This window comes from Malania oleifera, chromosome 3, assembly GCF_029873635.1.
Source record: "Malania oleifera isolate guangnan ecotype guangnan chromosome 3, ASM2987363v1, whole genome shotgun sequence".
Classification (NCBI taxonomy): Eukaryota; Viridiplantae; Streptophyta; class Magnoliopsida; order Santalales; family Ximeniaceae; genus Malania; species Malania oleifera.
The window spans coordinates 5,674,552-5,699,538 of NC_080419.1; the positions used below are offsets into that span (position 1 = coordinate 5,674,552).

At 37.8% G+C, this 24,987-nt stretch overlaps 1 protein-coding gene across 2 annotated transcripts in view; it reads right to left on the bottom strand.

Moving 5' to 3' along the window:
• Positions 1–17,499: 17,499 nt before the first annotated feature.
• Positions 17,500–24,987, bottom strand: part of LOC131151881 (uncharacterized) — a 47,760-nt gene continuing 40,272 nt past the window's right edge. For both annotated transcript variants that reach the window (XM_058103343.1, XM_058103344.1), the window contains 2 exons: positions 24,511–24,562; positions 17,500–18,217 (listed from right to left, as the gene is read on the bottom strand). In XM_058103343.1, coding sequence (XP_057959326.1) covers positions 17,649–18,217; positions 24,511–24,562 — 621 coding nt within the window. In that variant the 3' untranslated portion in view covers positions 17,500–17,648. The remainder of the gene's footprint in view (positions 18,218–24,510; positions 24,563–24,987) is intronic.

Sequence of the window (24,987 nt, forward strand, 5' to 3'; positions counted from 1 at the left end):
TCAGTTAAATACAATAATAACAATTTATATATGAGAGTGGTGTGAATACATCTTTGAGTCAAAAATATGTATGTCAATTGCAAGCCATAACCTCAAAGATCTTAAGAGCACACTCAAATATCTCTATAACAAATATCACGTATAAAATATAGGAGATATTTGAAATTAGACTTGTTTGAAAAGTATTTCACAAAAGCACAAAAAACAAGCTCAAGAATCTTGCAACACAAATGCAAGACTCACAAGCCTTTGAGAGTTATTCCAAATGAAGACTTATGAATTAAATCACAAGGGAACTCTCAAGCATACTCTCAACAAAATCAATATCAAACAAATACGATAAGAGTGTATGCTAATATGAACAATCTCAATAATACTCTTACTAAAAGATTTTAGCAAGTAGGATGGGTAAGAGAGCGATTTTTAGCTTATGTGAGTATTTGGAAATTCAAAGCATTTTGGCTAATGATATTTGCTAATCTCTCATTAATCTTTCCAAATGAACTAGTATACATAGACATTCATAAAATTATGATTGTTGGGGGACATAAATGGAATTTTAGAAAAGATTAATGAAGGTTAATTAAAATTAACCCTGGTTTAACGCTATAAAAATAAACCAACCCAAGAGATTCGGTCGCCCAGTCCATAGGGTCGGTCGCCCGAACAGAAACAAGCCTATTCCAGGTTTCTGGTGGCTGAGGAGAGTTCGGTTGGCAGAATGTCAGGGCAATTTCCCAACCTTCGTGGTTTCGAGCGCCTGGTCCATGGTTCGGGTTGCCGAACGTCACAATTCGGTCGCCTGAGCCTATTTTGAACTATAAGTTCGGTCACATGGGGACAATGGAAAAAGTGAACTTTCATATTTGGTCGACCATGGACAATATGCACAAAATCAGTTCGGTCGCCCAAGCCATAGTCAACAATTTGACTTTAGGCTAGTTCGGTCGACCGGGCCATTTATAACACCAAGGTTCGGTCGCCCGAAGCCCTCTGAAAAATATTTCCTCTTCTTTTGACCTTATATGATTTTATCCCTATTTGTATATGCTTGCAATTAGGCTTGAGGGGATTTTTTCATGAAGTGAACTAAGGTCAATCTAGGGCCTTGAGTTAACCCAAAAAATATGACGTCGGTCGACCAAAGGTGATCCCTAAGGTCATTCTATGGTCATTGTCGAGCTTTCATTCATACCATGCATGCGATGCATTATTACACACCAAATAGAAAAACTAAATGCAATACAACTTAAATTTAAATATTTTCAATCTTCGTTGCTCTTATGACTTCCTTGGAATGCGCTAGATGATGTACATGTTTTTCGAGTATCTTCTGACTTCCATTTTCAGTCTCCTTATGTGTGTGTTCTGAAATGTTACCTATTCAAGCACTAAATACACACATAAGACACTAGTGGTTTTTTAGCATCAAAATAGAGATCGAACTCAAAAAGTCAACACAAAATTAAGTCAGAAACTCAATTTCACTTTTCTTGATTGCATTATATTCCTACGTACTAAATATATCGTTAATGATATAATAAAAATGTCAAGATAAATGAATAGTTTATAATTAGAATGTAGGTGATGAAAAACCTATTTGTTCTTGTTTTTCTTCTATCCATGCATCAAACCCAATCTCTCAAGATTCGATTAGATCCTTTGACTTGCTCCCTTCTCTTATCTTCACAGTTGCATTTGTTTATTGTTTTTTTCATGTGTTTAATTATATGTCTAAATCAATAGTAATAATTTTTTGCACCTCCAGAAGTGAATATATTGACATCTCGAGTATCTGTTATTTAACTGGCGTTACTATAACCTTCTATTAGATTAGAAAAACCTTTATAATGAAATATATAATCAAATGCTCCTTTTAAATATTTAAAAACTCTTTCCAAAGTATCCCAATGATTATCACCAGGATTTTTAGTGTATCTACTAAGTATGCCTGCTACATTTCTAATATATAGCCTAGTTCTATTTGTCACAATGTCCCGAAAGGAGTCCGGAATGGCGAGGGGTGAAGGATTAGTCTAATTGAATGTTCGATAAAGTTATTATTAACCAATTATTTACTTATATGCGGTTAGGCCACCTAATTACTACTCCTTGATTAGTCTTTAGTCTAATCCTAAGGCCAAAAAACCAGTAGTCTCGGTCTGCTCTTACCAAAACTAGGATTGGGAGTACAATTATGTGATGGAAATGTATTAGCATCTCATACGCACTCATTCTATGAATCATACCTAATAAACCATGAATTAGCTCAAATCGAATTAAATGATTCTTAATTAACTCTTAAACAATCAAAAGAACTCTAATTGAAATTTTAAAAGTGAACACACAAACAGGTGCAATTTAAGAATTTCTAATAAGACATACAAAGGAAGGGGCCTTATTAAATAAATCTCTCTCATAACTAATATATGTGAGGTCTCAAACACCTTTTAACCTTTGTTTTATCATCGGGTTGAACACATGTACAAGCACACAAAATATGATGCATGCAAATATTAAACATGCCAAATAATCATGCAAAAATGACCTCTAAAATAATCCCAAATTTTAAGAAATTTTTCTAGAAATTTTTGAAATTTTTCAAGATTTTCCTACAATTATCTGAATTTTTAGGGAATTTCTACAATTTTATTTATTTTTTGTAATTTTGGTTTTCCATTTTCTTGGACACCCTGAGTCAAAAAAGACTCATAGAATTTTTTATTTTATTTTTTCCTAATTTTTTTGGGTACTTTTTCTCTTTTTTTTTTTTGAATTTTAATGATTAAAAATTAATTTAAATTATTTTTTAATTAAAAAAAGGAAGTAGTTCAGGTTGTTTGAACTAGGTCAAATTGGTTTGACCAAGTCAATGGGGAAGACCCGATTTAACTCGATTCAAGTGAGAGAACATGGGAAATTGCCTAGACCTGCCACGTGTCACCCATCTAAGGGTACCATATGGCAGCCAACGGGCAACCTGATTCTTTTTTTTTCTTTGGAAGTTGACACGTGGTAGGGTAACGTTGTAACGACCTAAAAATTATGTCATTTTTTTTTCATATAAAATATAAACTACTCTAATACCCCTGTAATATTCACTATAACATCTCAGGTCCCAGATGAGCACTGAGGTATCCCTATACACAAATTGGCACACCTATGCAGCGGAAAACATAACGTCATACACCCATATTTACAATACCAGAATTCAGTGTTTTCAAACCATATATATACATATTACACATCATCCCAATACCATCTGCTCAAAAATATAATCCCCTGAATACACTTACCCTATAAACAGGGTAAAATAAAAGATCTCTCTATCTGGGAGCCTAATCTGCTTTCCTAACTGGATCACCTGAAAATCGTTAAACCATTGAGATGTGACAACACTCAGTAAGAGGAAATATGCACTAGTGTGTGGCAACTGAATTTCATAAATATAATAATGACAATATCTGAAACTGTATAAGCTGATAAATCGATATACGGTATAACTCGCATTTATCATAGTTTAAAGTATAATTGTAATATCTGACTTTTCTACTTTTCATACTTCTGGTATCATACTATATTGCTGATATTCTTTAAAACTGTATACATATACATAACTGAAATTTTTACCCTGAAAAATTGTACGTCATGATTTAATTCCTCATGATAGGGTTGTGCGGCCCGTAGGCTGGACTTTATCCTGGTTGGCCTACCAGGTAAGTCAACTGTACTCTATCAATCCTCAGCCTGGCCAAATTGTGTCCTCTCTTGGGCACGAAATTGGTAACTCCCCGTCAAACCGGCCTCCTCAACCCAGAATATTGGGGAGAGTGCAATCTCTCCATAGACACGGTTTGACAGAAACCACATATTATCTGAGATATGTGGTTGCACTCTGATCTGAAAATAGCAATGATACCATGCTCTGCTAACTGAACATAACTTGATTCATCAGGGTCTGATACTATATATATTATTTCTATAGATATCCTAATGTTTTCATCATGATTCCAAAATAACCATAACACTATAAATTTGATCTGAAAATACGATAATATCTAACTGTAATAACTGTAATATCTGGCTGGATAATCTGTAATATTTGAATGTTATGGTTTTGGAAAACATGGCATTCTATAATTAATGTAAAATACTTGTCTTTATAATATCTATAAATAACTATCTGGTAAATATATATCTGTCTATATATGTATACTGTAAATCATGATATTTGTAGCTAAGTAAATACCATGCTAATATGCCACACAATATAAATTAATAAATTCTCATGCTCTAAAATCTATATTTTCTGCTAAACACACACACACACACACACACACACACACACACACACACACATATATATATATATATATATATGTATATATATTATAATCTGAATAATAATAATCTAATAAAACATATAATTTCCGCTAATAATCATACTAAAATTTCTAGCATAACATATTTCCCTTACCTGACTATCTGAACACTAGTTGCTATCTACAGTCTCACACGTACGACATTTATAATTTCAACATCCTACGATTTACACATATATTTCCCAATCAAACCACTGAATTCACCTAGATAACTATCATTTACATATTCCCCAAATCCACATATGGACAAATCCTAAACTATAATCCATACATCATTTACCTGGGTTCCTGCAATACCCCCCCCCCCCATTGGGGTCCTCAACCCTTGCCTGCAGGGTCTCAAAACACCCTATTCCTGAAAATATAATACTCAAATTTTACTTCACAAAATTCCAGTATATTCGCATATAATACTAAATCTAACCTCAAATGAACTGGGATAATACTGAAAATGCTCACATAACCCACTCATCCTAGTTTTGGGATGGTTCCCAAACTTCTCAAATCAACATTTTACTTCGGCTAATAGAGAATCTCCCCAGGATCACCATGGTAACTTATAATCATCAAACCGGGAGAGACAGAGCCGGATTTCTAGAGAGAAGTGAAAGAATACGTTTAGAGAGAGAGAAAATTGTTAAAAATAAATTTCCTTCGCAGAAAATCTGTTTTAGGGCTATATATAAAATGCTGTCCACGTGGCCTCGTTAACGAGTCACGTCACCTCGTCGATGAGTCCAAGCAGTAGTCTCATTGACGAACACCTACTCCTCGTCGATGAGGTTCAAGTCTTGAAAACGGCTCTCTCGGTAATTTCTCGTCGACGAGACGAATGTCCCCGTCGACGAACCCAAGAAGGATGCTCGTCGACGAACACCCTATGTTCGTCGAAGAGGCCCTGTGATTCCCTTTTATAATTTTCCTGTTTCTTTCTTTTCTTTTATTATTTAATTACCATAATTCTATGGGTCTCTACAAACATCATTATGATGTCACCTAACACGTGGCACCACACCACTAGATGACTCAAAAGACATGGATCGTTGACATGAAAGTGATCTAGTTATTCGCAAAAAAACATAACGCGAATGGTTGAAATTGTACCATGTTGCAAGGTGACGCCACCTGGCAAATATGGTCCAAAACGTGCCACTTGTCACATTTTGATGGGTGACACGTGGACAACTATGGTAGATTTTTTTAAATTAAAAGTTAAATTTAAAAAAAAAATTTCTTTTTCTTCTTTTCTTTCTCGATTCTTCTTCTCTATCTTTCTCTCTACTCTTTGTCCCTCTCTAACTTTATCATCTCTCTCCAAATCTCTCCCTTTCTCCCTCTCAACTCCCCTATCTCTCACATCATTCTCATCTCTCTCTTTCAACTCTCTACTCTCTGCTCTATCTTTGTCTTTCATTCTCTTACCTCTTCGCTCTCTAGTCTCAACCCTCTATCTCTCTCAAATTCTCTCACTCCCTCCAAATCTCTTCACTCTCAACCTCTCTTTTCTCTCAAACCATAGTCGATGCCCCCCACTAAGGGTGTTGAAATGGGCTTCAAGTGTTCTACCCATATCTTCATTTTTTTTTTAAACCAACCAAAATATTATGTTGGTTGAACTTCCACTATCTATCAATATCATTCTTACTCAATAATTGGCAATAAGTAGTGACAGTACCAAAACATCACCGTTTGGCTGTTGAATTACTCTTGTATCTTCTTCTGTGAAGGTAATAAGCTCATCCTGCCGCAATTTTTTCCGACTTTACACATGGTTAGCATCCAGGAAAACTTGCTTTGCATACCTTTTCCTTGCCCCTCCAATATCTTCTCCACTAGCTAGTCCTCCAAAAATCATTGCAATCTCTCCTACAACCTGCTCTTTTTTTTTTTTTTTTTTAGTGGCTTCTAGTTTTTGATAATTGAGTGCTTTGGCTTGATGATCATGGTTTTTTAAAAAATTTGACAAGTGACCTCGCTATATCAAAGCTTCAATTTTTTCTTCCACATGGACTCGTTCCTTTATATCACGCCTATGGTCTCTGTGGAACTTGCAAAACTTCAATGTCTCTTGAGTTCTTCCTTTTCAAATAGGTCCTACTCCTTCTTATGGTGATAACCTCTTTTAAATTGATATACTTTTGGGCTTATGTCGTCAGCTCAATTGATCAGGGCCTTCTTTCCTAACGATTTTAAGAAATCCCATAGTTGAAGAGTTGTTTTCAAAGCCGCTATTGCTACCCTGTGATCTAAGTTTTAGTTTCTAAAGTTGCATTGACGAAGTGGCGCATTAACTATCATCGTCTTCCCACTGGGTGTTGTTTCTAACTGGGTAGCTTCTGGAGCACATTCTGTGTAATCATTTTTTTTTATACAAGATCATACTAAACATGTCTTGCACACTTTTTTTAAAAGTCAAAAATTCACTTAGGAGCATTGTTGACTTTTTGAGTCTGATCCCTGGTTTTGATAATGACAAACCGTATATTACTAATGTGCGTGCCTAAGTACTTGAACAGGTTAATCTTTCAGAACACACACATGAAAGTGAAATGGATGCCATAAAGACCTTAAAGAGCACATACTCACGGCATATTCATATATGGCATCTGAAGTAGCAAAATATTGAAGACCTCTCTCTTTATTGTATTTGCATTTATTATTTTGGGTCTGTAATATTTAATATGGTTTGTAATAACTGCATTACATGCATGATAGGATGCACAAGCTCAAAGACCATAGAATAACCTTAGGGATCACTTTCGGTTGACCGACGTCAAATTTTTGGGGTTAACTCAATGACCATAGTTTAACTTTAGGCCCCCATAAATTCTAGTAAAAATTTGGACTTAAATTAATATTTAAATGGGTTTCAATTGACCGAACTCAGTTAGGTATATTCATCTTAGTCGACCAAACCATTCAGTGGTCAACAGTTTGACCAAGGTTCAGTCGACCAAACCTTGGCAATGTAAATTGCCTCAATCAACTGAACTGGGTGGAAGTCAACATTTTGACTTCACTCGGTCTACTATATATTTTTGAATGTGTCTTCCTCATTCGACCAAACTCGGACGAGTTTGACACCCAATGGTTCAGCCAACCGAACTTCCAAGATCATTTATGATATAGTCGACCGAACTTGATGAACAGCAAACCAAACTCAAATACAGCCGACTAAACCTCGAAGGATTCCAAAATCACCCTGATTCAATCAACTGTATTCTGTAGTTCAAAAGCGGCTCGGTCGACCGAACTTATAAATATAGTCGATCGAACTTAAAATATAGTCGACCGAAACTCTCGGGTTGACCTAATTTTTATTGAGGTTAATTGGGGTTAAACAGGGTTAATTTTATTAAACTCACTCAAAACAATTTTAACAATTCCCTTGGTGTCCCCAACAATTAAAATTTTGGTCAGGTCTATTAATATGAGTTCTTTTGTTAAGATTAAATGTGATTAGCATTTTGATTAACAAAAAAATTCTCTGTATTTTTTAAAGACCTTTTTCCAAACAAAAATCTCATACACTCTCATAATACTATTCATTTGCTAAATCAATCCTTGAGAGTTGAGCATAAGTTTTCCCCCGATATAATTTAATAAATCTTTTGTGTGGGAATACTTAAAGTTTGTGGGTCTTGGCATTCAAATTGCAAGACACCTTAGCTTGTGTTTTTGTTTGAGTAAAAATTGTTTTCACAAGCTTACATTTCAAATATCTCTTGTGGTTGATTTTGAGAAAAATATTTTTGAGATATTTGCATGTGTGCTCAAGATCTTTGTTATTACACTTTGTGATTGATATTATTATCTTGACACAAAGATCCTAACACATGCACTCTCACGTACTGATTGCTATACTTGCATTATTTTTTAGAGTATACTTTTAAACTACATTGAACTTATCATATCCTATCATACTGTAGTGTGTTGATTATACTGGTACAAATCTACTTAATGGAGAAGCACATAATTTGTATACGAAATTTGTATTGATTACTTGTTTATTCCAGGCGTGGCCTGAGGGGGTGTTGATCTAGTCCGTAAGGATCCAATTGTAAGGGTTGAGGTTAGCCCTGGTAATTTGACCTAACTGTAACCGATGCCGCTCCACCCATTAAGTGAGTATTAATGGAATTCTCGGAATTGCGAACTAGGGCGGGTACATAGGTAGTATTGGTCGAACCCCGATAACATATCTTGTGTCAACTTTAAATTTTAGCACTTAAATTTAAGTACTTGAATGTTGTTATTTTGATTACTATTGTTGGCCTAACAAGGCTTACGATTCTTATTTTGATGATAACAAATCAAGATAAATTTGATATAGTTTCAAGTTGAACTATTGCAGGAAGCAAATAATAGAAAGCTCAAGTGTTTCAAAGCTAAACTCAATGATAAAAGCTCAAGATGGGCATATTCTATAAAAGCTTAAAGAATGAAAGAGTATTGAAAGCTCAAAGAATGCTTAATGATCGAGGAAAAGACTCAAAGCAAGGACCTTCATGAAAACTTAAGAAGCTCAAGGATTTAGAGTCTTAAGAAAGTCTTTATATGAGTACTTCATGTAAAGTTTAATATAAATTGAATTGAAACTCATTAAGAACAAGAATCTAAGAAACCAATTTTTGAAGACCATAAAATATGTTTTCCTAAATTAAAATAATAAAGGTCTTAAAAGAGAAGAAGTTTTCAAAGTTAAAATTTAGTTCGCTGGAAGCAAGGTGACTGCCCAACTCGAGCAAGTGATTGCTCATTTTAAATATTTAAAATCTAGCAGATAGTAGGGTCCTAGGCGATTGTCAGGAACTTGCCAGGCGACTAGGTGGTCAAGCCAGGAACCTTCCTATGCTTTGGCAGGCGACTGCCTACCGTCTGTGTTTTAGGAACCTTGGTAGGTGACTGACCAATCATGGCAGGCAACTGCCGCTCGAACAGATTGGTTAAAACTCTAATGGGAAATGTTTTAAATTTGGTTTCTTAGGCACTATACTTTTCAAGAACTTGGTCCATACTCTAAAGAAACTTGGGGGACAATGTATTAACTTTTAAACATCTATAAATAGCCCCTAAAAACAAGATTTTCAAGAACTCTCGAAGTTCTCTAAATCTCTCTTGTTCACATCTTGCTTTCATTACTAAGTTGTTGTTGATACTAACTCCGAATTTGTGTCTTCAAAGTTCTAAATCTTTCAATCCACGGAAGATAAATTTGGTGATTTAATTCAATGGAGCTTCAATCTCTTTATATTGAATTACATTGAAGTATATTGTGTTGATTATTGTACTAACCTGCTCTGTTTGAGAGTGTCTCTTGTACACAAATTCTTCCTTATTTCTTTGTTGTTTCTAGACGATTCACGGCTTTTGGATCGTTGTAACCAAGAGAAGGGATATCGTTTGGAAAGGTTTCTCTTCCTGAAAAAGAGGGTTTTGTAAAAGGTTTGCTCCACCCGGAAAGGAGCGGTTCATAGTGGAATCCTTTGGTAATATTTTCCAAAGGCAAAGACATAGACTGGGGATAAGACGAACCTCGTAAAATCTGGATTTCTTCTCTCTACCCTTCATAGAAGACTCTTAATTCTAGAGAGTACGTTGATTAATTTGCAAAATCTTGGTTAAGAGAGTGCATTACAAACAATCAAAACATGGCTTGCATATAACCACAGGGCTGTTATCAAAAGTATCAAGTGTTTAATCGATTGATTTCAATTTTGTTGATTGATTGGATTGTTTATCTTTCAAGTACTATTGTTGAGTGTTTGGGTTGTGATTTTTATTTGGTTAACTTAATTAAGTTTGCTGTTGTAATTAAAATACAAAAAATTTTAAAAGAACATAAATTTTTAATTAACACAATTTACCCCCCCTCTTGGGAACGCTATTCTATTTTCAACAGTGAATATTTCAGAAATACTAAGATTGCTTCAATTGTCTTACATTTATGCTCGGTTTGATTTCTGCTGAATTGGTTAATACTTAGAAAGACCCTAGGTTGGGAAATACTGATTGTGATTTGAATTTAACCTAGGAAAGTTTTAAATTTCTAATTCACCCCTCCTCCCCCTCTTGGGAATACACCAATTCCAACAAGCACACTTGGTGACGACTTCTTTGTTATAGTGGAATGAATCAATCCGAGTGATTGATCCCCAACAACAGGTTCTGACTTGGAATTAAGCAACGTGATCATGGTGAAAGATAGAAATCCTCCTATTTCCCATAGATAGCGCCAATTGTTACTGTCAAAAATTGACTGGTTGATGTAGACTTATTTTTGACTACGACCACCTACAAAGAATCAAACGAGATAGGCTTGGAGGACTCGGGGCGTACTCCATGGAATAGCTCCAATGTTGTTGTGAAAATAACGACCGTGCAATGCAGCAATCACGATGAATTATACGGAAACAGACACAGATTAATGAAAGCAATAAAAACAACATAAGGATTTAAATTGGTTCAACAGAATGCCTACGTCCACGGGAGCAAACGGTGACTGAAATTCACTATCCATCAAAACCAAGGTTACAACATTATATTTATACTAACCCCTAGATGTACAGAGGCATTAGAGAATCCCTCAAATACCCATGTAACAATTCGCGGAGGATTTACCTCTATATCCTTAACCTATTTATCTTCCCAGTTCAAATTTCAAAAACAAAGCCGAACAAAACCATTGATAGTTCACTGGAGGAAATCGTCGATGTGCCTACATCAAACTGTCGACAGTTTTCTTCCTAATTGGCTACTGGAAGAAACGGTAGATGTAATCGTCGATGCACCTAGCGAACCGTTTTCAGTTTGTCTTCAAACCAGCTTCCTTGTTTTCCTCAGCCTGCTTTCTTTGTATATGTGTTTGACTCGATATGAGCCACATACTTCAATTATCTCCACCTTGGCGAATATTCACCCCTTAGGAGAAAATAAAAACATAACCTGATGCTCCACCTAGGACAATAGGTTGGGACGCTTCCCATTTAGCACTTGGAGACGTTAATCCAGTCAAAGCAATGCTTGAACTTGTCCGTAGTAACAGGCTTTGTCAACATGCATGCTGCATTCGTAGAAGTGTGAACTTTCTCAAGCTATAGTTCACCAGAAGAAACCAATTCCCTGATCCTGTGAAACCTCTCATCTATGTGTTTGGTCCTAGCATGATACACTTGGTTCTTTGTCAAATAAATGACATTGTGACTATCACAATATAGTTGAACTCTACCTTAATGAACACTCAGCTCCTTAACCAATCTTGTAATACACAACACTTCCATGGCAACCTCAGTCACTACCATATACTCTGACTCGGTTGTAGATAGTGCAACTAGAGACTGAACCATCGAACTCCAACAAATAGGCCCTCCTACAAGAATGAATACATGCCCTGTGGTTTACCTCCTGTCATCCAAGTCCCCTATATAGTTTGCATCCACATATTCCATAACTGAAGGAACACCTTGTTGTCTGTCAAACATGATGTCATAGTTTGTAGTACCCCTCAAGTATCTAAAAATCCACTTGACTGCATCCCAATGTTGTCATCCTGGATTTGATAGAAACTTGATCACCATACTAACAGCTTGTTCCAAGTCTGGTCTTGTACAAACCATAGCATACATCAAGCACCCCACTGCTCTAGCATATTAAACATTTGACATGTCTTGAACTTCATCATCTGACTTCGGGCACTGGGTGATAGACAATCTAGAATGATTCACCAACAGTGTACTTACTGTTTTTGCATTATCCATGTTGAACCTCTCCAACACCTTCTCAACATAGCTATGCTAAGATAATCACAATCTCTTGGAAGCTCTGTCCCTGCGAATATTCATCCTAAGAATCTTCTTGGCCGCACCCAAATCCTTCATGTCAAATTCTTTGCTCAACAAGGTTTTCAGCTTGTTGACCTAGTCATACTCTTCGCAGCAATCAACATGTCATCCACATAAAAGAACAAAAAATAAATGAACCATTATCAAGGCTTCTCACATAAACACAACAATCACACTCACATCTCTTATAAGCAATTTGAATCATATAGGAGTCAAATGGCTTGTACCATTACCTTGGAGACTACTTCAGCCCGTAAAGTGATTTCCTCAATTTACAAACCAAGTGTTCTTATCTAGGCTGACTGAACCCTTCTGGTTGTACCATGTAAATCAGCTCCTCCAAATCACCATGGAGAAACGTTGTCTTTACATCCATCTACTCCAAATTCATATCAAAATGCGCCACCAGACCCAACATTGTCCTGATGGAAGTGTGTCTAACCACATGGGAGAAGATCTTATGATAATTAACCTCTTTCCTCTGTGAGTAACTCTTTGCTACTAGACAAGCCTTGAATTTTTCTCCTTCTTTTTCTAATACTACTTCTTTCTTCTTATACACCCATTTGCATCATATCGCTCTTTTCCCCTCTAAAAGCTCCATCAACTCCCATGTCTAGTTCTTATGCAGAGACTCTATCTCCTCCACCATAGCACTCATTCATATACTCTTCTCTTGGTTCTGCACTGCCTCTTGAAAATTAGTAGGATCCCCGCTACTAGTATTGAGTGCATAAGAAATCATATCATCAAAATCATACCTAAGGGTGGCCTAATAGTGTGTCTAGACCTGTCTATAGCTATACTGTGATGTTGCTAATCTCCTAAGCTAGAACTTCCTACATTCTGAACGTTCTCATCTCTACCATGAGTCTCTGGCTCCACTTGCACCACATGTTCATCGCTGCTGCAATTTTCTTGCACCTGTTTCTCTTCTTCCTAAGTATGCTACAACATGAATTCCTCATTAAAACCCACATCTCTACTGATCTCCAACTTATTTGCCTTCAGATCTCAAATCTTAAAATCTTTCACCCCTTTTTGATACCCCATAAGGATACACTGTCTATACTTTGCATTAAGCTTTGATCTCTCCTCACTAGAAACATGCACGTAGGCTAGACATCCAAACACTCTCAAACCATAGTAGTCTACCTCACTGCCTGTCCACATCTCCTCTGATACTTTCCCATCTAATGTTGCCCTTGGTGACCTGTTGATCAAGAAACATGTCATACTCACTGCCTTTGCCCAGAAGTTCTTTGCAAGCCCTGCATTCAACCTGAAACACCGAGCTTTTTCACCTATTGTTATGTTCATACTTTCCGCCACCCCATTCTGTTGTGGTGTCTTGTGTACTATAAAGTGTCTCCTAATTTCATATTACTCGCACAACTCCGAGAACTTTGAATTTGTGTACTCAGTACCATTGTCGGACCTGAGGCATTTGATTTTTCTCCTTGTTTGGTTTTCTACTTCAGCTTTCCACAACTTGAACTTGGCAAACGTTTCTGACTTGTGCCGCATGAAGTACACTCAGACCTTTCCTGAGTAATCATCGATAAAACTCATGAAATATGTATGTCCTCCCCGTGATGCTACCCTTACCAATCCCCAAACATCTATATGAACATAGTCTAGAATTCCCTCCGTTATGTGAATGACTGTCTTGAACTGCACCATATTATGTTTCCCAAGAACACAATACCTATATAAATTTAGCTTGCATGTTTTAACACACTTCAAAATATTTCTCTTATGAAGCTCCATCATCCCACGCTCACCCATATACCCTAACCGCATATGCCACAAGACTGTACTATCTAACTCAAACTCTACAGTTGCAACTCCACTTACAACTGTAGTACCTAGCAGTGTATAGATATTTCTTGCTAATTTATGCCCCTTCATCACTGTTAAGACACCTTACTAACCTTCATTACTCCACTTGCAGACTTGTAATTAAACTCATTACAATCTAAAACGCCAAATGAAATCAGATTCACCTTAAATTAGATATATACCTAACATCACACAATGTTTTAATAACACCATCAAACATTTTAATTCTGATATTCCCTATTCCAAAAACTTTTCATGTTGCATCATTACCCATCAGAACAAAACCAAAATTTACTAACATGTAGGTGTTAAACCAATATTTATTGGGTGTCAATTGATAGGATCATGCTGAATCCAGAATCCAAGAATCTATGAGATGATTTGAATTGGATGAAATAGAAAGCATATCCCCGTCACCGCTCTCTGAGTCTGCTTTTTCCACTACTTTCACCGATTTTGATGTACCCTCTTTATTCTCTGCATTCCCCTTCTTCTTCTCTGGGCAATCTTGTTTTATGTGCCCCCTTTTCCCGCACTTAAAACACCATATGTCCTTCTTATTTCTAGAATTGGGCCGAGATTTATTGTTACTTGGTCTGCTCCGGAACTTGCTTCTCCCACGTTCCTAGTTACCCCTCACCATAAGTCCTTCACCTTGTGAATTCTCATCACTAGCTTTCTTGCTCTCATGAAAGCCTAAAAGAGCACTTGTGATCTCCTCCAATTCGAGTTTCTTTTCCCCATATCAGAGTTGTAACCAATTTTTCATACGTAGGAGACATAGGTAGGGAATTAATAACATCAACGCCTTGTCTTCATCTTTGAACTTCACATCAACTCGCTTCAAATCACTGATGATCTTATTGAAAACATTGATGTGTTGGTTTAGATTCGAACCCTCTGTCATCTTAAGACCATACATTCTCTACTTAAGATAAAGCTTATTCTTCAACGACTTGGACGTATACCGACTTTCCAATTTCAGCCAAACTTTCTCCACTGATTCCTTATCCATGACGTGATACATCATGTCATCAGTCAAACAATGTCTGATAGTTTTCAAAGCCTTCGCTACCATTTCCTTCCAACTCATGTCGTCCATGCCTTCAACCTACCTTCCGTATAATTCCTTCACCGTGCCCTACAGCACTAACAAATCCTTGACCCTCCTCTGCTATAATCCAAAATTTCCAATTTTGTTGAACTTGACCATATTGAACTTTGCAGTAGAAATCCCAGCAATCATAAACAATGACTATGATACCAATTGTTGTTGCAGAAATAACGATCGTGCAATGCAGCGACCATGATAAATAATATGGAAACACACATATATTAATGAAAGCAATAAACACAATACAAGGATTTAACGTAGTTCGACAGAATGCCTACATCCACGGGAGCAAGCGGTGGCTGGAATTCACTATCCATCAAAACCAGGGTCATAACATTGTATTTGTACTAAACCCTAGACATACATAGGTATTTAAGAATCCCACAAATACCCCTATATCAATCCGCAGAGGATTTGGCTTCGTATCCCAAACCTATTGATCTTCCTAGTTTAAATTTCAGAAACAGTGTCAAACAAAACCGTCAACGGTTTTCCTTCACTGAAGGAAACCATTGATGTTTTTCCTTCACTGGGTGAAACCATCAATGTGCCTACATAAAACTATCGACGGTTTTCTTCCTAATTGGCTACTGGAAGAAACCGTCGATGTAACCGTCGATGTACTTAGCAAATCGTCGCTGGTTTGCCTTTAGACCAACTTCCTTATTTTCCTCAACATGTGTTCTCTGTACATGTGTTCCACTCGATATGAGCCACATAATCCAATGCCTAAGTCAGGGGACTGTGAGAGGAAAAGATTGCAACAGTTAGAAAAAATAGACGAGAATGAGATGCTTACCTTCTCTCCAAATGTCCCTTTTATAGTTGGGGTGGCATGCCCCTATTAAATTTGATATTTATTTGCTAGTTATTTTGATGGTGGGAGGTTTCATTTGGTTTAATAGTTGTAGTTCCTCCTATTTTTCACAGATGGCGCCAACAATTATTGCCAAAAAATTGGCTAGTTAATGTAGGCTAATCTTTAACCGCAACCACCTACAAAGAATTAAACGAAAGAGGTTTGGAAGACTTGGGGTGTACTCCAAGAAGTAGCTTCAATGCCCAAGTCAGGGACTGTAAAAGGATAAGATTGCTACAGTAAGAAAGAGTAGATGAGAAAGATGCTTACTGTCTCTCTAAATGTCCCCTTTATAGTTGGAATGACATGCTCCTATTAAATTTGGCATTTATGTGATAGTTATTTTGATGGTGGGAGGCTTCATCTTGATTTAATAATTATAGTCGGTCACATAACAAAAATATTGAAATTGAGAATCACCAATTTATGGCCATATTTGCATATACGTATTTGCACCTTTAATTTTCAATCTATTTATAAAACTATGAAATCTCCGTCAAGCTTCATAAACCAAATAAGAAACTAAATGAAAGTATCTTTGAGCTTGGAGACAGTTAAACAAACAGTTTGTGTGTCACTCGTTTCTTCAATCCCATCCAACCCCAGTCAAACGGGTAGCAATTTTGATAAGCGCCGTCGATTTATAATCTGACGATCACAAGTCGTTTGATCTTCACGGGGGAGAGCTGCAGGAGCCATCCCACATCGATAAATCATCACCTTTTTTATATCTAACTTATTAGACAGGAACGGCACCGCACGTGGAAGTCGGGGGGTGCGGGGTGTGGGACTGCACGTGCTTCGTCAAACCCTAAACCGTCTCTGTTGTCAGGGATAATAAGTAAGGGGGTGGTTTATCCGGTGTTTTCCCCGCGGTTGAAAAAAAGAAACACCGATGCAGCGCACGTGCGAGTTCCAAGGTCGGTCTGCCCTGGAGAGGCTAGAAGGTGGTGCTGCCACATGGGCCACATGTCTCGCGGTCACTGGTTGTCCTCGCCTCTCTGGCGCCCCCATTTTGTTTGTATTTCTTCCAAAATTATAATTTTAATTTTAAATTATTTAAGAAATGGGCGCAAATTGTTGTAAGTAACTTGAAAACTCATTTAGGAAAAAGGAAACATCGTGTTCGTTGTTGGTTGCAAGTACATTAAGTTAAAAAAAAATAAAAATCTCATGCAAGCGATTCTTCAGGCGAACGCAGTGTGCGCAGCATATTCAATGGGACTGATTCTTGTCATACGACCAAATTGCGGCGTCCACAATCAGGCAGGATAACTAGGAAGTAGGAAACATAACAGCAGGCCACGCCTGGCGACAATAGCACTGCAAAGCCAGAGCAGGATTTGGGGTCTAATATCATTAGCCCAAAACACAGGCAAGTATATTCAAAACTAAGAAAAGAAAATGCACCACTCTGAGCTTCTAAGTGTAAATTAGAATTGATTAGGCATGCAACGTGAATGGTTAAATTAACAGTAGTCACCTTTATTTTCCCACAAAGTTAGCAGGCTATGAAGAGACAAATCTGTATACTCGATTAGGGTAAGCACTATGTGTAAGAGCCTAAAAATTGAACTGGCCTAGTTGATGATACAAGCATTTTGAAGCACTCATTTTTGCATAGATGGTGCTCGATGTTCCAAAAATTTCCAGGGAGGGCGCACCGCATTGGACAAAGGAATTCCAAACTCTAAAATTCCTTTGAGCCATTTAACTTTGTTTGCAAGTTCCTCCAAATCTAATATTGAGGCTTCTAATGTATCAGAACACATGGAATTCAAGAATGTGTCTCCACCTGTTCTCATCTTTTTTGACGACCCACTGTTAGAATATCGGTCTTTCCCCACCTTGGTTCCCATCAATCCATCCAAATCATCTCCAAAGTGTGAACTTGATACACTATCAGACAAACTGGTTCTCCCGGTGCTACCATCTGCTACATCCAAATCCATATTGGTTTCTGGTGCAGACATCTCTTTCTTGGATCCAGTACCAGTACTGCTCAAAGGTTGCTTTGACATTTCCGTTGCTAGAGAGTGCTCAGATCTATCTGGAGGAGGAACTGAACTACCAGAAATGTGAGAAGAAAATGAAGCAATAACGCCAGTTGGCGAGCCAGCAATGCCCTGACCATCCCTTCTTTCTTCATCCACCATCAAGTTTGGAAGCACCCTTTGAACTACAAACAACTCATGTCAAGAAGGTTCATCAGTGAAGCATGATAAAAAGAAACACAATAGCAAAATGCAATTTAGATATCATATTCAAAAACCTCACTGCAATAATTTTCTCCAAAGAAAAGAAAATTTCAGGGGTAGTTTTTTTAAATTTGGAAGAGAAGGATCGAGTTTCTAAACTCCTTTTGGCAATTCCCTTGCAAATCTTTCTTTTGTCCTTTGAACTCAAGTTTGTCATTCTACTCATTTGTAACATTCTCTTATTTGGAATTTGGAAAGCTATCCGGCCTTCGAACTTTTAAGGTTTTTACTGACTCTGATCCTAAATAACACCAAGGCCCCATCTCTAGTGTTCTTGCATTTTCCTTTTGAATGGGTTCAAACAATTTGTCTGGGGTTCTTGGTTCGAATTAGGTTTGTCCCTCATCTTTGGATGCTTCAGTTTATTAATTTTAGAGGTTCTGGAAGGTGGAAGGAGAGAGAAGCCTTGTGGTTATGCACAGTTCTTGTTATTATTTGGTGTATTTGGATAGAGAGTAGTGCCAGAATTTTTAAGGGTGTTGCTGCTGCTCATCATTTGATCTGGAGCAGGGCAATTTCTGGTGTTCCTATGGTGTTTTGCAAATGGCTGTTTTTGCAGGGCGATTTCTTGTGTTCCTATGGTGTTTTGCAAATGGCTATTTTTGAAGTGTTTTTCTTGAAGACATGTAGGGAGATTGGAGTGTTTTGCTCGCTAGTGTTGTATTCTAGATTTTTTTTTTTCTATGGCATTTATTGTTTTCATTGAGTTGTTAGAGGATACCTTGTCATCCAAGTCATTTTTCCTTCTGTAAGGTGGAAGGAGAGGGAAGCTTTGTGGTTATGCACAGTTCTTGTTATTATTTGGCGTATTTGGTTATAGAGTAATGCCAGAATTATTAAGGGTGGTGTTGCTGCACATCATTTGATCTGGAGCAGGGCGATTTCTTGTGTTCCTATGGTGTTTTGCAAATGGCTTTTTTTGAAGTGTTTTTCTGGAAGACAGGTAGGGAGATTGGAGTGTTTTGCTTTCTAGAATTTTTTTTTTTTTTTATGCATTTATTGTTTTCATTGAGTTGTTGGAGGATACCTTATCCATGACATTTTTCCTTTGTGTGGTTCCTTCTTTCTTTCCTTCTCTCTATAATAAAGTTTTATGTTTATCAAGAAAAAAAATTAAAAGAAAAAATAACAATCAACAAGCCTTGGCTGCACAATCTCAGTCCAAATTATCATAGGTCTAGCCCTCCCCCAACGCTCCCCAAATCTCTTTCTCACGAATACCTTATCTAGAAAACTCCAGCTCACTCAGCCATAAGCTTTCTCGAAATCTACTTTGAAAACGAACCCCCTCTTCTTATTCCTATGGATGTCCACCACCTCATTAGCCACCAGGATAGTATTCACTATTTGTCCCCATTCCCATTCCCCCCCCCCCCCCCAACCCAAAACAAAAGCAATCCGGGCTATCATTGAGCACCTCACTCAACCTATTAGCTAAGACTTTAGTGATGATGTTTATACAAACTAGAAACAAGACTAATAGGTCTAAAGTCCTCAATCTTTGAAAGATCTAGTTATTAGGCACCAAGGCTATAAAGTTGGAATTGATACTCTTGCTCAAAATCCCATTCCCATAGAAGCCAGTTAAAACTGGCATCAAATCAACCTGAACTATCTCTCAACAATCTTGAAAGAAGGCCATGCTAAACCCATCTAAACCCGGAGCCTCATCCCTACCTATCCCAAATACCACCCCCCTCACTTCGTCCTCATCAAATGGTCTCTCTAATCAGTGCAGTTGATCAGCAGAGATAGGATCCCAATCAAACACTCAATCGCAGGTCTAAAATGACTATCCTCCAAATACAAATAGCGAAAGAAGTCTGCAATAATATATGATATCAGACGTTAATCATTAGTACGCCTCCCATCCCCCAAATCCAGCTCTCTCATCAAATTTTTCCTCTTGCTACCATTGGCTAATCTATGGAAAAAAAGAGGAACTGCAATCACCATCTTTCACCCACTTAAGTTTGGTCTTTTGCCTCCAACTCCTGACTTCCTCCAGCTCATTTGTTATGGAGACTCTTCTAGCCTCCTCACTATCCGACAACATTACCTCCTCCTTTCCATCCAAACCCGCCAACTCGCCTAAAAGACTAGACTTTCTAAGTCTTAACATCATTGAACTCCCCCATATTCCAAGCTTTCAATTTTTTCTTCAGCATTTTTAACTTCCTCATCAATCTAAAACCATCCCAACCACTCTCCGCTTCCTCTACCCACGAATCCCGAACCAAAGGCATAAAAGTTGCATGGTTTAGCCACATGTTCTCAAACCTAAAAGGGGCAGGACCCTATGACACCTTACTAGACTCCAAAAAATAGGGAAGAGATCGGAAGTATTCCTATGAAGAGTGGTATGAGAAAGGTTAGGAAACTCATCCTCTCATTCACTGCAAAACAAAAATCTATTTAATCTACTAGCCACCACTCTTAACACCCCCCCCCCCCCCACCCCACCCAAAAGAAAAAAAAAACTAACCAAGTGAAAGAAGCATTCCCTAAAGAAAGATCTCAAACCTGCAATCCCTAATTAAACAATCAAACTTAGGCATACTTGCAGTAGTTCTTCACCCCCGCTCCCACCTTTTTTTCACTCTAGGAAATCTAACCACGTTGAAATCTCCTCCAACTATCCACCTAGCGGAACAAAAGCCAAAGATAGAGCAAAGCTCTTCCCAAAAGGAGTTCCTCAAGGTAGGCCTAGAAGGACCATAAACCAATGAGACCCACCACTGCCCCCTCCCTCTGATTTCAAATGAAACCGACACAAGAAAAAACCCTGTCAAAGTATCCACTTTTGAAATAGAGCATGAATCCCATTTGATAAGAATGCTGCTTAAAACGCCTCTTGAAGGCAAAAATTCCCAATCACTACAACGCCAGCCCCAAACAGTCTTCATTAAACTCCCATCTATCCAGTCTAATTTAATTTCCTAGACAAGGACAATATCGGGGAAATTATTATCCAAAACTCCTTATCAAGCTCCTCTTCCTCAAACTACCTAAACCCCCCCACATTCCAACTATCATTATAATCGAATATATTTACCACCCTTCCCGACGCCTTTCCCACCCCCATAATTAATTTAAGAGACCAAAATTTCAGCTCCAGGACTTTCTTCTTCCTTCTCTCATACATCCTACAACTCAAACCCAACCTAATTGCTTTACCAACCGAGTCTACCAACTCCAAACCCATGTCTTCAGGGAGTTGTTGCGGGTCAAGACAGTCTCTCTCACCACCCTTAGAGCTAGGATTATGACCCTCCCTAGAAAATCATCCCTACAACAAAAAATTACTGGAGAAGGCGAATGTTTAATAGGGATGAGCAGATTGCATTTTCTTAGATATACAAGGTTCCCCTGAAATAAAATCTATTTTCCCAATATGAACCCCGCAGACATCACAAAAAGGAACAACCGACTCAGAAACAGGGTAAGGACTAAGCCCATGGCTAGGGTCAAAAGGCAAGATTCCCACAATATTTAAAGCATTCACCTGGTGACAATCATGCTTAAAAGAATTTATATCTGCTTGTGCAAGATCTGAATTCGAGTGAAGTCTATCATCACTCTCCATTTGCCACGAACTCAATTCTGTAATTTTCTCCTTGTTAGCCTCCCCCTCTTCCAGCTCTCCAGTGGGATTTTCGAACAATTGATACAATCTTTCATCCTCAAATTCAGCTCCCATCTGACCAACCAGAAGCTCCTTCTCAGACACAGCCCTACTCTTCTCAGACATACATTGAATCTTCTTTCATATCCCCTTCTGGAATCATGTTTGTCAAGTCAACATGAGCTCTTGTTGAAAAGATCAACTTGCTTGCCAAGATTTGCAGCCTCTTTATCAAAGCACTCTGTCACAATTTCTCCTGAAAGCAGACAGTCCCCTGAACTCAGCCCATCCACCTCTACTTGATTCTCCTGTTGACCCTTCTCCCTCTCCAAACCAGGCCTAGTATGCTGTAATTCTGAAGTTAGGCCTTCAGAATTTAGGTCCTTATTTTTAATGACCCATACAGCTTTTATCTGCCTCTGCTCAGTGCACCCCTTATGATTGTGAACGGCAGCCATACCTGAACCTGTCCTCAGTGTTGAACCTCCTCTTACAGCATCAGCATAGGCTATATTTGGCGAAAGTCTCTGGAACACACTTCTCTCACTACTGCCCTCTGATTTCATATTCGATGATCTGCAATCCAAACACCCCCAGCTAACACTCTTAGCAGGAATCTCAGCTGTGGTAGACAAGAATTTCAGCAGGGCATAAAGAAGGGCCCTCCATCCCCTTCTCTGATCACCCTCCAGAATGCGAACAAACTTGCTGTAACCTTTCTCCAGGCATATATATCTGCCCCTACCATTTTCAAGAAGTTTTAGACCCACTCTAATCCCAGACTTGCTGAATCATGCTCCTTGTCAACTCTCAGCAGTCCCTACTTTAGCCTCACATATCACTCCCAGCATCGTAAGGACCCAGACAAATTCCTCCTTCTCCAACACGGTGAAAGATACAAGTTTCCCGGCATATTCGTAAATCAGTATGTCCCAAAGTCCAACGAACTACAGAGAACACTTTCCTCTCAATTTTGAGACAAGAGAACTCTCCCATCCCTAATTTGAGCATTTGCAAGGGCCTTAAACAAACTAGAAAAGTCAAGAGGGATGGGGTAGAGAGACCAGAGGTACTCTGGCTCATAGAGCAAAGATTGAGATTGTAGGCTAACAAGAAAGGATTCGCGAGGCTAGGATTTTTCTCGTGATCTGTCTGATGATCGAGATTGGGAGTTCGATCGTCACAAGGGATCAGGGATGTGATTTCAAACGTCGGGGAGTAGAGAATGATCATCGCAACCCCAAGGGCGTTTCGATCGTGGTGTATACACAAACACTCCTCTTGATTCACCTAAAATCTCTTTAGTTATCTTTTTAATGAGATAGTTATCCTACTCCGAAGAGTGTGGGTGTATACACCACCCCTATTACCCAATCACCATCTTTGATCACTCTATCTTTAAATTTTATTACATTTTCTCCATTTAAGTTCCACCACCTAGTTCTCTTGCCTTTTTCTTCCATTTTCAAATACATATATCTAACACTAAAACTCTTATGTTGCATGCTTAAGCTTTCACCTAGGATAATTTTACAATCATTACATGATAAATAATCTACCCACCTAGTTAAGAAAAAATCTATTTGACCTTTATTTTATCCACTTTCGAATGTTGTAAGTGTTCTTCTCTCCTCTTAAAGCAAGTCTTCATTGTAATAATATTATATAACATGGCGAAGTCTAAGAACATATAACTAGACTCAATTTTATCTCCATATCCATGTCCTCTATATATCCTCTCATATCCTTTCGAATGGGTCCATTCAAACCAACTCCTATGAATATTTTTTCAATCCTTGATATCCCTTGTATAACAATATTCTGTATCCTCCCAAATTGTCTCCTAAGGTTTTATGCTCAACCTATTTAAGGAGCATAAGCACAAATGACATTCATTATCTCTTGGCCTAAGACCATCTTTATTTTTGTGGTTTTACTACCTACTCTTTTGACATCTACAACACTATCTTTTAAGTCCTTGTCTAAAATGACTCCGACCCCATTCTTATGTTTTTCTTCTCCGGTGTACCAAAGTTTGAATATTGATTTTTCAATTTTCTTAGCTTTCTCCCCTACCCACTTAGTTTCTTGAAAGCAAAATTACATTTATTTTTCTTCAAATCATTGTGTCCACTATCTTCATGCTTTTACCCGTAAATGTCCCTATATTCCAAGTCACTAACTAGATCCTAGTCCCTTGAACTAACTTCTTTACTCACGTAAGTCCAAAATTATGCAAGGATCTTCACATATTTGACACCATACCTAGGCACCGACACAACACATCGCTTCGCAGTGATGATCTAGCCCACCCTCGCTTATTTTTTATCTACACTCAGGTGCTATAGGTGCAACACGTTGCTCATAGAAGCAATCAGCAAGGATTCATATCATATAGATCTGACAACTTTTATGATGGCTATTAGCTACCTAATGCAAAACTCCTTTACAGGGCTTGGGACTAGCTATGTGTGAAAAGATTAGGACATTGAGTGCATCACAAGAAGAAACTATGTTGAACAAGAGACAAGCAATCGCCACTACAAAACACACCTCAAGTCACAAGTTGAACTAATCAAGAAACTTTACCTTGATTCACAGGTTGAATTAGTCGAGCACAAGGACAACAATTTTCAAGCTCCTGTAAACGGCAAAACATTGTAAAATAATAAGTAATGACGAGAGAAAATATACATCTATAAGTTAAGATGTCCCAACTAACAAGACAAAAGAAAAAGCTACAAATGAGAAGACAACCATGGTAACCTATAGTAATTGAAACATAGTTAGCACAGGATTTTCTGTCAATAAAAATTATGGTTAGTATCATGGATCAGGAGACTCTAAGATCTTTTGAGTCAAAATTTATGGTTTGTGCCATGGATCAGGAGTCCATGGATCAGGAGTCCACCAAGTTAAAAAGTAAAGAGTGATGATAAATCCTAATGACAAAGAAAAAAGATCAATCGAAGACAAATCCACCACTGGATAGCTAAAGATGAGAAATCCTCCACAGCACGCATAACATTAGAGAAGGAGCAAGGATAAATTTTCCTACTATTTGAT